This window comes from Gambusia affinis, linkage group LG18, assembly GCF_019740435.1.
Source record: "Gambusia affinis linkage group LG18, SWU_Gaff_1.0, whole genome shotgun sequence".
Classification (NCBI taxonomy): domain Eukaryota; kingdom Metazoa; phylum Chordata; class Actinopteri; order Cyprinodontiformes; family Poeciliidae; genus Gambusia; species Gambusia affinis.
This window is the reverse complement of record NC_057885.1, coordinates 22871399-22885812: the sequence shown is the minus strand read 5'-3', so window position 1 is coordinate 22885812 and position 14414 is coordinate 22871399. Positions and strand designations below refer to the sequence as shown.

Below are 14414 nucleotides of genomic sequence, written 5' to 3'. Positions count from 1 at the left end.
TTCTGGAGTAGCAGGCTTGATATTGTTCTCTCCTTTTTAACAACAGACAAACACAGGTTTATATTGCATCAATGTGGCCAGCCTTTGGTAAAGTCTGGATTTAGTAAATAAGGAGGCCATGTCCAGATACACTTTTTGTAAATCAGGGTTAGGTAAATTAGGTTAGTAAATCAGTCCTGGGACATAAAGGCAACCAGCTTATTATGTTATGTCTGAAGTGCTGCAACAGGACAGGTGGAAACAGAAAAACACAAATTGACAGCTAGTACTGAAACTGGCAGGTTGGATGTTGTAAAAGGTATATTTGCCAATGCAGACAGTCATTTTTCTCTGTCTGTCTCTTAGCCCCACCTCTTTCCCAGCACTGCTTCTTGTTTGTGACTCACCATGACTGAGTCTAGTTGAGCAACCTGTCATGCTGCAGCGAAACCACAGAGAAAGGGGAAGGACTTGGAGTTGTCTTAAAGATAAATATAAAATGCGCTGCAAGTCATTAAGAGGTGTTTTAACTACAGTGGTAACAGCAATAATAATTCATGTAAACATCTTTTCAAAGGAAAACAAGAATATCACAGGCACAGACAAGGGGTAAGTCCAGACACATCTCTGCAGAAGGCGGTTGATGTTTGTTAAAACCTGAATCCAGGGCGACACCAAGATGTGTAACTTATTGCTTATCATGTGGTTTCGGATCTCTGAGGTTTGGAAGAGGAGTGTGTAATTATTAAAACTGACTGTGCAACAAAGGTCTGTATTAGACTACGAATATCTATACATAACTGAAAAGGAAAATTATTAATAAGTTCTCTAAATCCAAACCTGATTTTCAGCTAATTTTATTCCAGAAATATTAAATACTTAAAGTAAGACTATTAAATTTAGCAAATAGTGATTTACTTTTTCCAAGAGCACAGATGATAATTTAAAACCTCACCCTTCTTTCTGCTACAGTTTGTAGCTCTGAGGTCCGACTCAGAGAGGCAAACGTTTGATATGAGGAACCTGAAATTTGGGCAACAGTGTTGATGGAAGTTTACAAGGCAAAGCGAGGAAATCTGATGGATTCTGCAAAATAATCTATTTAAGTGGATCCTTATGTTCCCTTAATACATCGTCGATGATCCCAGAAACGTTTCTGTTAGGGGAATCTATAATTCAAAGTTTCCTTCTGCAAAATCATGAATAACCCAGGAAAAGCTTATTATTTTATCTGGAAAGCAGAAACTAGCTGCATTTCCATTACAAATGTCTGCAAATCTTTGTCTGTATTTTACTAATGTTGAAGGAATGTTTTTATTTTATTCCTGTAAATAAGAAATACATTAAAACCAAATGTGAAGAAGCTAGTTCCCACGATAAGTTATTAAAAATCATGGCAGTGATGGATGTAAACAGTTCCATCACATATATTCATAATTCAGCCATGGTGCTGGTGTTCATCGTTTATCAGCCATTAGAGACAGAATGACAACAAAAACCAGGAACTGATGACTCCATGAGACTCAGAAGTGAAATATGAAGAAGAATAAGAGATACGGCAGCAGTGTAACGTGTTTGTAGATCCTCTGCTCCTCCCAACAGTGGCTGTTACGTTATTCCTTCTATTAAACACACAGTTCAGCTCTGTTGCTACATTTCCTGGTTCCTCTCATTTCATACCTGGCAGCTTTATGACCGGCAGGATCACTGAGCTGAACAACTGCTGCTGATCAGTAAGTAACAAACTAGTGTTTGGCTTCTTGTCAGACACAACTACAGGAGGAATAGAAACTTGAGAGATTCAGTGTTTTTGAGAAGCAAAATGGCTCCAGAGAGGAGATCAGACGTATTAAACCTACTGAAAGATCTGATTCCTATTCCACGTGGACACAACTACTGTGACTTGTGTTTAAGACTTTTGGGGACAAGAAGATCAGAGGAGAGTCTCCTGCAGCCCTCAATGTAGGAACAGTTTCATACGGACAGAGTTCAGACCATATTCACTCAGTCGCTACATGCTGCAGTTTGAGAATTAGCACATAAAACCACTGCTGAGTTAACTAAATACGGATAAGGAACACAAAAGTTGCAGATGCCTGTTGAGTCTGACGGAATAGATATTTGTTTCAAATGATTCATATGATTTCAGGCGCAAAATGTTTGCTATGCACACACTAACACTAACCATACATCTCATATTTGTGATCCTTGTTTGTTTTGTTTTTTAAAAAAAACATGCACAACCTTTGGGAATTACAGTAAATAATGCAACCAAAAGACGTATCCCAGCTAGAATAATATGTTGTTTTACACAATCTGGGGCCGAACTATAGTTGATGAGAGCTGTACCATTACTCACGTCTTCAATTTGTGCCCATTCTTCTGAGAAAGCTGGGCTGGTCATTCCAGTCCAAAAGCTGATGCATGTGCTGCTGGCGCTGCTCATGACCATGCAGCTTTGGGATTGTACATGTCATGTCTACTGGTACACTGCTGGTTCAGACATTGTTTGGAGTTTGCAAGGTTTGTCCATTGGGTAATCTATGAGTTCAGTCAGTCATTTATCAAACTGCTTGTGTACAATACATTGCACTGAGAGGCTTGTACGACCTCTTAAGAAGTTGTGAAAGACGGGGAGGAATCACACGGGATACTTATGAAGACTGATCCGGCCAGGCAGACAGGAAGGGAACCAGTTAAAGTCACAATCATGGGGAAAGGACTGTGGGAATCAGTGAGTAAAGAAAAAGGGAGTGTAATTGGATCATTTATACATCTGGGTTACAACCTGGAGGAAGGTGCTTGACATCAGTCCAACCCTAACCAGTTTAGCAGGTTAAAGACAATGTGACTCAAGGTAAACATGAAATTTTCTTCTTGTTTTGATTTCTCAGATAAAACTGTCCAGGACCTTTAAAATACTTCATCAGATTACTGCTTAAAAAGTTACTCACAGAGGATTCATAGAGTGATATGTTCAATAGAGAAGTCTTAAGATTAGCGCCGGTGTACAGTGGTACTAAACAGGTCTTTAATGACACATGCAGTAATAACCACTTCCATTGTTTCAAACACTGACAGCCTAACAGTTTATTTCTTGGTTCTTTCATTCTCAGATCAGACAAATTCAGAATCACTGTTGAATCAAGTTCAAGAGCTGACAAGTTAACCTGCTGCAAATCAGTGAGTAAAGAAGAAAGAAAAATCCTTATTTGGCCTGTTGATAAACAAGGAGAAAGAAGAACTATAGACATTCAAAACTGAAATGGCACAGCAAGGAAATCTCATGGAATCAGCAAAATATTCTTGTTCCATCTGTTTGGATCTACTGAAGGATCCGGTGACTCTTCCCTGTGGACACAGCTACTGTATGAACTGTATTACAGACCACTGGGATGGAGACGATGAGAGGAGAATCTACAGCTGCCCTCAGTGTAGAGAGACTTTCATACCGAGACCTGTCTTAAAGAAAAACTTCATGTTATCAGAGTTGGTGGAGGATCTGAAGAAGACTGGACTTCAAGCTGCTCCAGCTGATCACTGCTATGCTGGACATGAAGATGTGGCCTGTGATGTCTGCACTGGGAGGAAGAGGAAAGCTGTCAAGTCCTGTCTGGTGTGTTTGGTGTCTTATTGTCAGAGTCATGTCCAACCTCACTATGAGGTACCTACCCTACAGAAACACAAACTGGGGGACCCCTCCAAGAAACTTCAGGACAACATCTGCCCACATCACGAGGAGGTAATGAGGATCTTCTGTCGTACTGATCAGCAGTGTATCTGTTACCTCTGCTTAATGGATGAACATAAAGACCATGAAACAGTCCCAGCTGCAACAGAAAGAGCTGAGAAGCAGAAGAAGCTCCAGGAGAGTCGACAACAAATCCATCAGAGAATCCAGGACCAAGAGAAAGATGTGAAGCTGCTTCAACAGGAGGTGGAGGCCATCAATGTCTCTGCTGATAAAGCAGTGGAGGACAGTGAGAAGATCTTCACTGAGCTGATCCGTCTCCTCCAGAAAAGAAGCTCTGATGTGAAGCAGCAGATCAGATCCCAGCAGGAAACTGAAGTGAGTCGAGTCAAAGATGTTCAGGAGAAGCTGGAGCAGGAGATCACTGAGCTGAAGAGGAAAGATGCTGAGCTGGAGCAGCTCTCACACACAGAGGATCACAACCAGTTTCTCCTCAACTACCCCTCACTGCCAGCACTCAGTGAGTCTACACACTCATCCAGCATCAACATCCGTCCTCTGAGACACTTTGAGGACGTGACAGCAGCTGTGTCAGAGATTACATATTTACTGGAGGACATTCTGGAAGACACATGGACAAACATCTCACTGACGATCACTGAAGTGGATGTTTTGCTCTCAGAACCAGAACCAAAGACGAAAGCTGGATTGTTAAAATATTCACAAGAAATCACTCTGGATCCAAACACAGCAAACAAATATCTGTTATTATCTGAGGCAAACAGAAAAGTAACAGCAATGAAAGAAGAGCAGCCTTATCCTGATCATCCAGACAGATTCACAGATTCTTTCCAGGTTCTGAGCAGAGAGAGTCTGACTGGACGTTGTTACTGGGAGGTGGAGTGGAGAGAAGGAGGTGTTAATGTAGCAGTTTCATACAAGAACATCAGTAGAGGAGGAAGATCAAATGAATGTTTATTTGGAGTCAATGACAAATCTTGGTCATTTAGTTGTGACACAGACAGTTACACATTTTTACACAACAAAGTTCAAACTGCAGTACCAGGTCCAGTTTCCTCCAGAATAGGAGTGTATCTGGACCACAGAGCAGGTATTCTGTGTTTCTACAGCGTCTCTGATACCATGACTCTCCTCCACAGAGTCCAGACCAGATTCACTGAGCCTCTGTATGCTGGAGTTGGGCCTTTCTTTAACGGGGATTCAACCGAGTTTGTCAAACTCAAATAGGGACACTGAAACATCAGTCACTATTTTGTTGGATAAGAATAAACTTGATTGTAGCAATTAATGAAAAAATTTGAATTGGACTTCAGAGGTTGGAAATTCAGCTGCATATGCACAGTGATAAAAATAGCAGGTTTGTTTTAGTGACCTTGGTTTTGAAAGGCGCCCTCAAATAAAATGTATTATTTTCTGCCTGTCTTTCTAAAGTTTGATTTTGAATCAGTAGACATGATACGATTTAATTCTCATAAATGTTCAGGAAAAAAACGCAAGCTCATAAAGTAACAAAACAAAAAAATATATATTTGTCTGTGTGTTTAGGTGTGGAATCATTACTGTACTTAAGAAAACTGATACGTTCAATATATGCTGGTTCAATATTTTCACAGAATCATGATGATTATGTTTTTCTATTATTTTGTTTTGTTCATTGGCGATCATTTCATGTCTCGTAATTAGAGCTACTGACTGCTGCAAACGATCAAACACATTAACCATTCTATAAGACGTTGAACCTTTGTTTTAATGAATCCATGTGTTCATGATTAAATACATGCAGAGAACCATTAAGAATATTCTGAGTATTTATAAAATGTGATCATTCTGATTTCAATAACCAATGGAAAGCTAATCTTGAATAAAGATGGTTGAGTCAACTCGTACGTTTATTTCTCCGAAGAACGGCCTCAGCTTCACTCAGTCACATACGAACACTCAAGCATGCTTACTCGACACAACATACTTCCCCTAATACACACTAATACAAAATCTTTTGAAAAGTTATACCATCTCTGTACCAAGAGCAGAAAAACTTTGTTGAAGGACCACACATTTGCGCAGCTATCTTTGTGGGGACTTTCCATTGACTTCCATTCATTTCTACAGCCTAAAGCTTACCTTTACCCTTATCCTAACCCTAACCCCTACATACCTAACCCTAACCCTATCCCTAACCCTAACCAAAACTCAATTCACACCTTAGTCCTAAATCTGACCCCTGACTCAAAAACAGCGTTTCCCCTTGTTGGGACCAGCTGGTCCCCACAACGTAGTGTTAGGAAAATGATCCCCACAAGGTATTAGAAACAAAAGCAAACACACACACACACACGGTGTGAAGAGTTGTGCAAAGTGTGAACATATTTTTCTATAAACTTCACTTCTGCTGAATACTAACAAAATATGGTAATTCACCAAAACAAAGATGTGGAAATGAAATAACATTAGCAAAGCAAAGGGTGTTTTACAGCGAGTTAACTGGTACTGGTGCAAAACCAGTATATCACTTTAAACATGTCAGTACTTAAATTTGTAGCCTGACAAAAGTTTTTTTCCCTTTTGTTTCCTTAAGGATGACAGAAACAGGGCATTGACTGACTGATTTAAGGGTATTAACATGCTGTATATGAACAGGGAACTATAGGATAAAGTCTGGAATTACAGATTAAGGTAGCACCAGTCTATACTGACACAGTAGATTGAGTTTCTCATAATCTCAAAAGATTAAATGAAATTGTTTGAGAAATCCCAGTTTTGTTGCTGAAAGGTGAAATGACACAGCAAGGAAACCAGATCAATTCATCCATGTTTCCATCCTGCTTATGATTACAGCACAGCAGGTGCTGAGTGACAACAGTCATTGGTCAAGAGGGGGTGCACACCTTGGACAGGTAGCCAGCCCATCACAGGAGACCATCTCTAGCATTTCAAATGTTCAACAAGATTTTAAAAACTGAAATTTTATTCAGTTTGGCTCCCTTTTCTTTTCAGTGTCTGGCTGGCGGTAATGTAAATGTTTAATAAAAAAGTTTATCTAGACAAAATTAAACGAATTAACTGAGACCACAATGCTTTTTTATTGTTCTTTTTTTGTCCTAATTTATCTTAAAGGCAGGAAGGTGAAGGCAAAAATTGTAGTAATTTAATTTCTAAATGACTTTGTCAAAACACTTCCAAGTAGATTTAAAAGTAGAAATGATTGATTGTAGTGGTAAACATCTGCCTTCGCCAGATGTTTACCAGATATGATGGATGAAAAGGGAGGAGTTTTTGGTCCAGGAGGAGGAAACCTTTGACAATCTTTTCAAATGGTGTGACTAAAAATGATTTCCTTTTCCTGGTTACTCCCCTGTTATGTACTGACACGTTACAGACCTGCTTGAACAGCATATTTGCTTCAAGGGAAACGAAACCTGCACACTGAAAACTGCTCACCAGCAGGTAGCAAATGACAAGATATCCAAGAGTTTTATTTATCGATTTGTTTATCTACTGAAATACAATGATTGTACAGCAGGTGCTTTTTTATTTATGTAGCTGTATCAACTGGAAATGACTCATCCTTTTATCTCACTGCGTCTTATAGCAAGTCATTTGCAGTACCAAACAATGAACACTAGGTGGAAGCAAAGGACCGTACATCAATTTTTAAGACTCATATTTTATACATGAAAACATTCATATGTTTACAATAAATAGATGCATCTTTGTATGGAGATGTGGCCTGTGATGTCTGCACCATAAGGAAGATGAAAGCTGTCAAGTCCTGTCTGGTCTGCTTGGTTTCTTACTGTGAGAATCACCTCCAACCTCATTATGACGTCCCTGGATTGAAGAAACACAAGCTGGTGAATCCCTCCAAGAACCTCCAGGAGAACATCTGCTCTCGTCATGATGAGGTGATGAAGATCTTCTGTCGTACTGATCAGCAGGTTATCTGTTATCTCTGCACTATGGATGAACATAAAAACCATGAAACAGTCCCAGCTGCAGCAGAAAGAGCTGAAAAGCAGAAGAAGCTCCAGGAGAGTCGACAACAAATCCATCAGAGAATCCAGGACCAAGAGAAAGATGTGAAGCTGCTTCAACAGGAGGTGGAGGCCATCAATGTCTCTGCTGATAAAGCAGTGGAGGACAGTGAGAAGATCTTCACTGAGCTGATCCGTCTCCTCCAGGAAAGAAGCTCTGAGGTGAAGCAGCAGATCAGATCCCAGCAGGAAACTGAAGTGAGTCGAGTCAAAGATGTTCAGGAGAAGCTGGAGCAGGAGATCACTGAGCTGAAGAGGAAAGACGCTGAGCTGGAGCAGCTCTCACACACAGAGGATCACAACCAGTTTCTCCTCAACTACCCCTCACTGCCAGCACTCAGTGAGTCTACACACTCATCCAGCATCAACAAACATCCTCCATATTTTGAAGACGTGACAGCAGCTTTATCAGAGCTCAAAACCAAAGTCTTGGACATCCTGAAAGATCCACTAAAAAGAAGTCCACCAACTGCCGCCAAAGTGGATGTTTTACCACAACCATCCAAACCAAAGACCAGGGAGGACTTCTTAAAGTATTCGAGGAAACTCACACTGAACAGAAACACAGCACACAAATTTCTGGAATTATCTGAAGGCAACAGAAAAGTAACAATGACCAATGAAAACCAATATTATGAAGATCATGAAGACAGATTCACCAAAAGGTGGCAGGTACTGAGTAAACAACGTCTGGCTGGACGCTGTTATTGGGAGGTAGAGTGGTCAGGGAGATCAGTCGAAGTAGCCGTAGCTTATGATGACATAGAAAGAACAGGGGACACAGACGAGAGTGCCTTTGGTTTGAATGAGAACTCTTGGGCATTGTCTTGCAAGCCGCATATGTATACATATTATGGTGATTATGATAAAGTGGATATTCCTGTCACATACGCCTATTCCTCTACAGTAGGAGTGTACCTGGATCACAGAGCAGGTATTCTGTCTTTCTACAGCGTCTCTGGGTCTCAGATGACTCTCCTCCATGAAGTCAACACCACATTCACTCAGCTGCTACATGCTGGGATTTGGCTTTCACGTTCCAGAGGAAACAGTGCAGAGTTCATTCAGTTAAAATAAAATGAAGCTGAGTGGCTCAGTGTAGATCTGTTTTATTCTAGATTATCTTAAAAACTTTACAATTTCAAATGTTGAGAAGTTATCAAGTTGTAAATTACTCTTTTCTTGGTGACTTTTAGAGTAAAGAATAATGACAAGTTTTCAAATATAATTCATTGTTATATATATTATATTTGATTCTGGAAGATAAAATACTGGGGTTGTGAATCAATGGTGTGGCAAATGTAAATAAAGCTAAACATAGACATAATATCATGGCTTTATTGACATTTCACAGTAATTTAGTAATAAATTTCCATCTTGGAGTTGTTGATATTAGAACTATAGATTTTATAATTTTTGTTTTTGTTTTCAATTTAAAGTCATAGAAGGGCATTGTTGTTATATTACAAAATATAAGCCATAATTTTATAAGTTGTGTGTTTTATTTGATGTGATCAGATGGTGTATACCGGTACATCTGTTAATTTAATTTTGTTAATTTGAAACTGATTTTTTTTCTTCTTATTGATTTGGGTGTTTTTCAGATTTTATTATCCAAAATTTGGTGCTTGAGTGAAAATAAAACATAGTAAATTGTTGTTTAAATAACAAAACTAATGAACATTTTCTGTGTGACTGTGTTTGTAGTAATCAGACATTTTAAAAAAATAAAGTTTTTTTGCTTTCTGTCAGTGTAAAGTTGATTGATTTTAAACTTGTTACAAAAAGTTATGATCACAAAGAAATAGGTGTGTACTGCAAAAAGAATCTATTTAATAAAACAAATCTGACTTTAAAACAAGCATGTTTTATTTAGAGTTTTATTAGCTCCTGATTGGAGGCAGATCAGGCTAAAGAGCTTATTCAACATAACACTGTGCATTCAGAAAGTATTCACAGTGCTTTTTCCAAATGGTATTAAATTTATTTCTTCCCTTGTGATTCTAAAATACCTCATTATGACAATGTGGAAAGAAGATTGATAATCTGATAAAAGCAAAAAAAATAATAATATTCAAAAACATTCTTTTCTGCCAGGTAAAAAATCTGTAACCTGAATTTTACTGTGTTTGGATGGACTGACAGCAAACAGTAATGCACATAAACTTTATGTAAATAAAACTTCTGTTAATCATTACATCCAACAAATATAAAAAGTCCAAAAGCCCTGAAAGTGTCTCCACAACACTGTGTTCTGTCATGTTCATGTCATTAAATCCATTCCATGTCTTATTAAAACAAATGTAGACATTATGACAATTCTACCAACTCAACCACAAAAACTGAGGGAAAAATGTATTAAACTTTTGCTCCTGCTGTCTTGATGTCCAACCCACAGCTCTCGTTTAGAACATGTTCCTATCATTGCATCTGATCCGATTCTAATAGTAAATCTCACCCCTCTGATCAGGTGTTTTTAAAGCCTTGTTTTCCCCAAGGCTTTAAAAACAGAACTACTGATTAAAAAAAGAACAATTTGGACAAATAATTAATGTAGATCCACAGGTTGATCTATAACCTTCCATTCATCAGCAAAATGAATAGAAAAGCTGTTTTTTCAGCAGATAAATGGTTTATCAATGGCCAATCGCTTTGACGTCTTTCAGTCCCATGTCAGCCCACAGTACTAAGACTGTCCTAGTCAAAGGGTTTAACAACATCCATATAAACACAGACTGTGGAAGAACCACTGTGCTGGTTCTGCTGGATCTCAGTGCAGCATTTGACATTATTGACCATGACAAAGTAATTGTCTAGCTGGATTGGACTCTGGTACAGAACTAAACTTGACAGAAGAGGAATTTATTAGTTTCAATAGATAACTTCTTATCGGAGCAGACAAAAGTCACAAGTTGGGACCCATCCTGTTTAATATCTATATGCTCCCAATAGCTCAGGTTATAACGAGAGATAAGTTTTGTTACCATAACTACGGCGAAAATACACAGCTCAACATTACCATGTCACCCATAAAAGCATTTATGGCGAATGAAACAAAACCAATCAAATCATTTTTGGACCTAAAGAAGAAAATATGAAGAGTAAGACTCAGTTATTACAGCAATCAGGGTGAAATCTAGGAATAGTGATGGATCATACCTGAACCTTGAAGGACACATAAAGACAGTTACCAAGACGGCCTTCTATCACCTGAAGAACATTTTTAGGATTAAAAGACCAAGGTCTCAGTTATCACTGAATGATTTACCACTAAATTACTTTAAAGACAAGTTGTCATATTTAGCTTTCAGTTCTTCTTCAGGTCTTCTGAGTCAAGTCTGCTCTGCAGCCCCAGAATAAGAATTAAACATGGAGAAAAAGCATTCACAGTTTCTATGCTCTAGAAACTGCAAAAATGTTGAAACGCAGAGTTCCTTTAAATCAAGGCTAAAAACCTATTTCTTTAAGTGGACAAGTAAAAACAACTGGACAATTAATAAGTAAATTCTTATTACTTCTCTTTATTCTGTCATTGCTTTGTCTGAAGGCAGAATTGTTTCAGTCATATAAAAATTAATTGAATGTCTGTCATGCAAATAACAAAGACATTCAAAAAGGTTCTTCGGATCTGAAGATTATGGACAAACATGACATCAAAGTTGTTAAAAAAACAAAACAAAACCAGGGAAAGTCCCTCCCTGTTTTCACAACAGTTCAGTTCTGACATTTCCTGGTTCCTCCTCTCGCACCAGTCTTAACAGGAGGAGTTAAGAAAAAAACTCTGCTTTGACGAACGCGATTAGCAAAGTCTTACTGCGGAAGATAAAAGAGGAAGAAAACTGACTATATATAGGAGACCTTTAAAAGAGAAAGTAACAGAGAGCAAAAATAGTTAAGAGAAGAAATGGCACAACCAGGAAGTCTCGTGGATTCAAAGAAATTCTTTTGTTCGATCTGTTGGGAGATAATGAAGGATCCGGTGACTATTCCCTGTGGGCACAGCTACTGTATGAACTGTATTAAACAACACTGGGATGGAGAAGATCAGAGGAGAATCCACAGCTGCCCTCAATGCAGGAAAGAGTTCATACCAAGACCTGAACTTGTGAAAAACATCATGCTAGCAGAGTTGGTGGAGGAATTGAAGAAGACTGGACTCCAAGATTCTCCAGCTGATCACTGCTATGCTGGACCTGAAGATGTGGCCTGTGATGTCTGCACTGGGAGGAAAATGAAAGCTGTCAAGTCCTGTCTGGTCTGTATGGCTTCCTACTGTAAGAATCATGTCCAACCTCACTATGAATCTCCCAATTTTAAAAAACATAATCTGGTTGAAGCGTCTACTAAACTTCTGCACAACATCTGCTCTCGTCATGATGAGGTGATGAAGATCTTCTGTCGTACTGATCAGCAATGTATCTGTTATCTCTGCACTATGGATGAACATAAAGGTCATGAAACAGTTCCTGCAGCAACAGAAAGAGCTGAAAAGCAGAAGAAACTCCAGGAGAGTCGACAACAAATCCATCAGAGAATCCAGGACCAAGAGAAAGATGTGAAGCTGCTTCAACAGGAGGTGGAGGCCATCAATGTCTCTGCTGATAAAGCAGTGGAGGACAGTGAGAAGATCTTCACTGAGCTGATCCGTCTCCTCCAGGAAAGAAGCTCTGATGTGAAGCAGCAGATCAGATCCCAGCAGGAAACTGAAGTGAGTCGAGTCAAAGATGTTCAGGAGAAGCTGGAGCAGGAGATCACTGAGCTGAAGAGGAAAGACGCTGAGCTGGAGCAGCTCTCACACACAGAGGATCACAACCAGTTTCTCCTCAACTACCCCTCACTGCCAGCACTCAGTGAGTCTACACACTCATCCAGCATCAACAAACATCCTCTGAGACACTTTGAGGACGTGACAGCAGCTGTGTCAGAGCTCAGAGACAAACTCTTGGACATCCTGAGACAGAAAAAGACAAAAACCTCTCTGACCGTCACCAATGTGGACGTTCTACAGTTAGAGCCAGAACCAAAAACCAGACAAGATTTCTTGAAATACTCAAAAGAAATCACTCTGGATTCAAACACAGCATACACAGATCTGTTATTATCTGAGGGTAACAGAAAAACTACGTTGATGAAACAACAACAGTCTTATCCTAATCATCCAGAGAGATTCACTTATTATGATCAGGTTCTGAGTAGTGAGGGTCTGACTGGACGTTGTTACTGGGAGGTGGAGTGGAAAGGGGAAGGATTTCGTCTAGCAGTTGCATACAGGAGCATCAGACGAGAAGGAGGGTCAGATGAATCCGCATTTGGACGAAACAATAAATCTTGGGCTTTACGTTGTGACAAAAAAAGTTATCAATTTTGGCACAATAACATTGAAACTCCAGTATCAGGTCCAGTTTCCTCCAGAATAGGAGTTTACCTGGATCATATTGAAGGTATTCTGTGTTTCTACAGCGTCTCTGAAACCATGACTCTCCTCCACAGAGTCCAGACCAGATTCACTCAGCCGCTACATGTTGGGGTTTGGCTGTTTAACTATGGAACCACAGCTGAGTTCATTAAAGCCAAATAGAACAAATCCAGGGACAGAAGGACAGATTGACACCATCTGTAAGTCTGTGATTTGGAGACATACAGATGTTTGTATGTCTGCAAACATCTGTAGAACTTTTTAATTCATTTTAGGAAAAGTAGTGTAATAAATAAGTCAGATAAACATTTTATTCTGTATTTGTTTGTGTGTGTACTGATAATAGTTTAAATATGAGAAGTAGGGATGTGCTGTGGTGGCGCGGGGGTTAAGCACAACCCACATAAAGAGGTCTTAGTCCTTGACGCGGCCGTCGCAGGTTTGATTCCCGGCCTGGCGACTTTTGCCGCATGTCTTCCCTCTTCTCTCATTACCCACTTTCCTGTCAATTAACTGTCAAATAAAGACCAATAGAGCCAATAAAACCTTAAAAAATATATATAGCTGCAGTATATATATATATATATATATATATATATATATATATAACAAACCAGATGTTCAGAGATGATTGAGCCTTTATCATGGATATCATTTACAAATTCAAATAAAATTTAAAATATGTTTTCATAGCTCACAGTTCAATTCAATGGAATTTAATTCAAGTTTATCTGGGAACATTAAAGTAAATTTATAACATGTTTGTGTTTTATGAAATCATTTTATAATTTTGAATTTTTATTATTTTCCATGATCACTGATTTTATTATTTTTTCTGAATGTAAAGTGCTACATTAATAAAATACACTTGCGCAATAATCAGCAGAAATTATTCATTTACTGATTCCTTCAAACAAATTTTTAGATCTGAAGCGAGAAGGTCCTTTTATCATGCAAGAACGTAGAAAAGTCTTCAACCACTAAATTACAAAAGTTAAAAATTAAAAAAGTCTTCAGTCTCAGACTCTAATGTCTGTTGTTAAAAAGCTGAATTTCTCTTTGACCAACATTTGCTTCTTCCAGATCCCCACTAAAGTCTTTGGTTCTCAGTCTAGTAACTAAACAGGCCTGCAGGTCAGTGAATAGTCACAGTAGTAAGGTGTTACTGCCATTTGTTTTCAAAGTTAAACAAAAATCTGATTATAGTATATAGACACTATTGACATTAATGTAATTTCTTCAAACTGACCCACTGGGAGAATGAGCAAAAGTCTTA

The 14414-nt window shown here is 38.7% G+C and overlaps 3 protein-coding genes across 7 annotated transcripts in view; 2 read left to right on the top strand and 1 right to left on the bottom strand.

The window, feature by feature from the left end:
• The window catches only part of LOC122820925 (zinc finger protein 420-like), a 175621-nt gene that overhangs the window by 17823 nt on the left and 143384 nt on the right, over positions 1 to 14414 (bottom strand). The gene's annotated exons all lie outside the window — the stretch shown is intronic.
• LOC122820977 (tripartite motif-containing protein 16-like) lies at positions 427 to 5571 on the top strand. 2 transcript variants are annotated; one of them, XM_044098747.1, is made up of 2 exons: positions 427 to 588; positions 3096 to 5571. In XM_044098747.1, exon 2 carries the CDS (start codon positions 3245 to 3247, stop codon positions 4916 to 4918), a length of 1674 nt encoding a protein of 557 aa, XP_043954682.1. In that variant the 5' UTR covers positions 427 to 588; positions 3096 to 3244; the 3' UTR covers positions 4919 to 5571. The 2 variants fall into 2 exon arrangements, with proteins under 2 accessions (XP_043954682.1, XP_043954681.1); XM_044098746.1 differs by lacking the exon at positions 427 to 588 and adding an exon at positions 1552 to 1712 and having other exon boundaries at positions 3096 to 5565.
• LOC122820976 (tripartite motif-containing protein 16-like) lies at positions 7417 to 13611 on the top strand. Of its 2 annotated transcripts, XM_044098745.1 has the most exons (2): positions 7417 to 7572; positions 12083 to 13611. In XM_044098745.1, the coding sequence occupies exons 1-2, from the start codon at positions 7444 to 7446 to the stop codon at positions 13298 to 13300; spliced, it is 1347 nt and encodes a 448-aa protein (XP_043954680.1). In that variant the 5' UTR covers positions 7417 to 7443; the 3' UTR covers positions 13301 to 13611. The 2 variants fall into 2 exon arrangements, with proteins under 2 accessions (XP_043954680.1, XP_043954679.1); XM_044098744.1 differs by lacking the exon at positions 12083 to 13611 and having other exon boundaries at positions 7417 to 9521.

What these genes read in the sequence shown, in the direction of transcription:
- LOC122820977 (XM_044098747.1), top strand. Translation starts at nt 3,245, where the DNA reads ATGGCACAGCAAGGAAATCTCATGGAATCAGCAAAATATTCTTGTTCC.
- LOC122820976 (XM_044098744.1), top strand. Translation starts at nt 7,444, where the DNA reads ATGAAAGCTGTCAAGTCCTGTCTGGTCTGCTTGGTTTCTTACTGTGAG.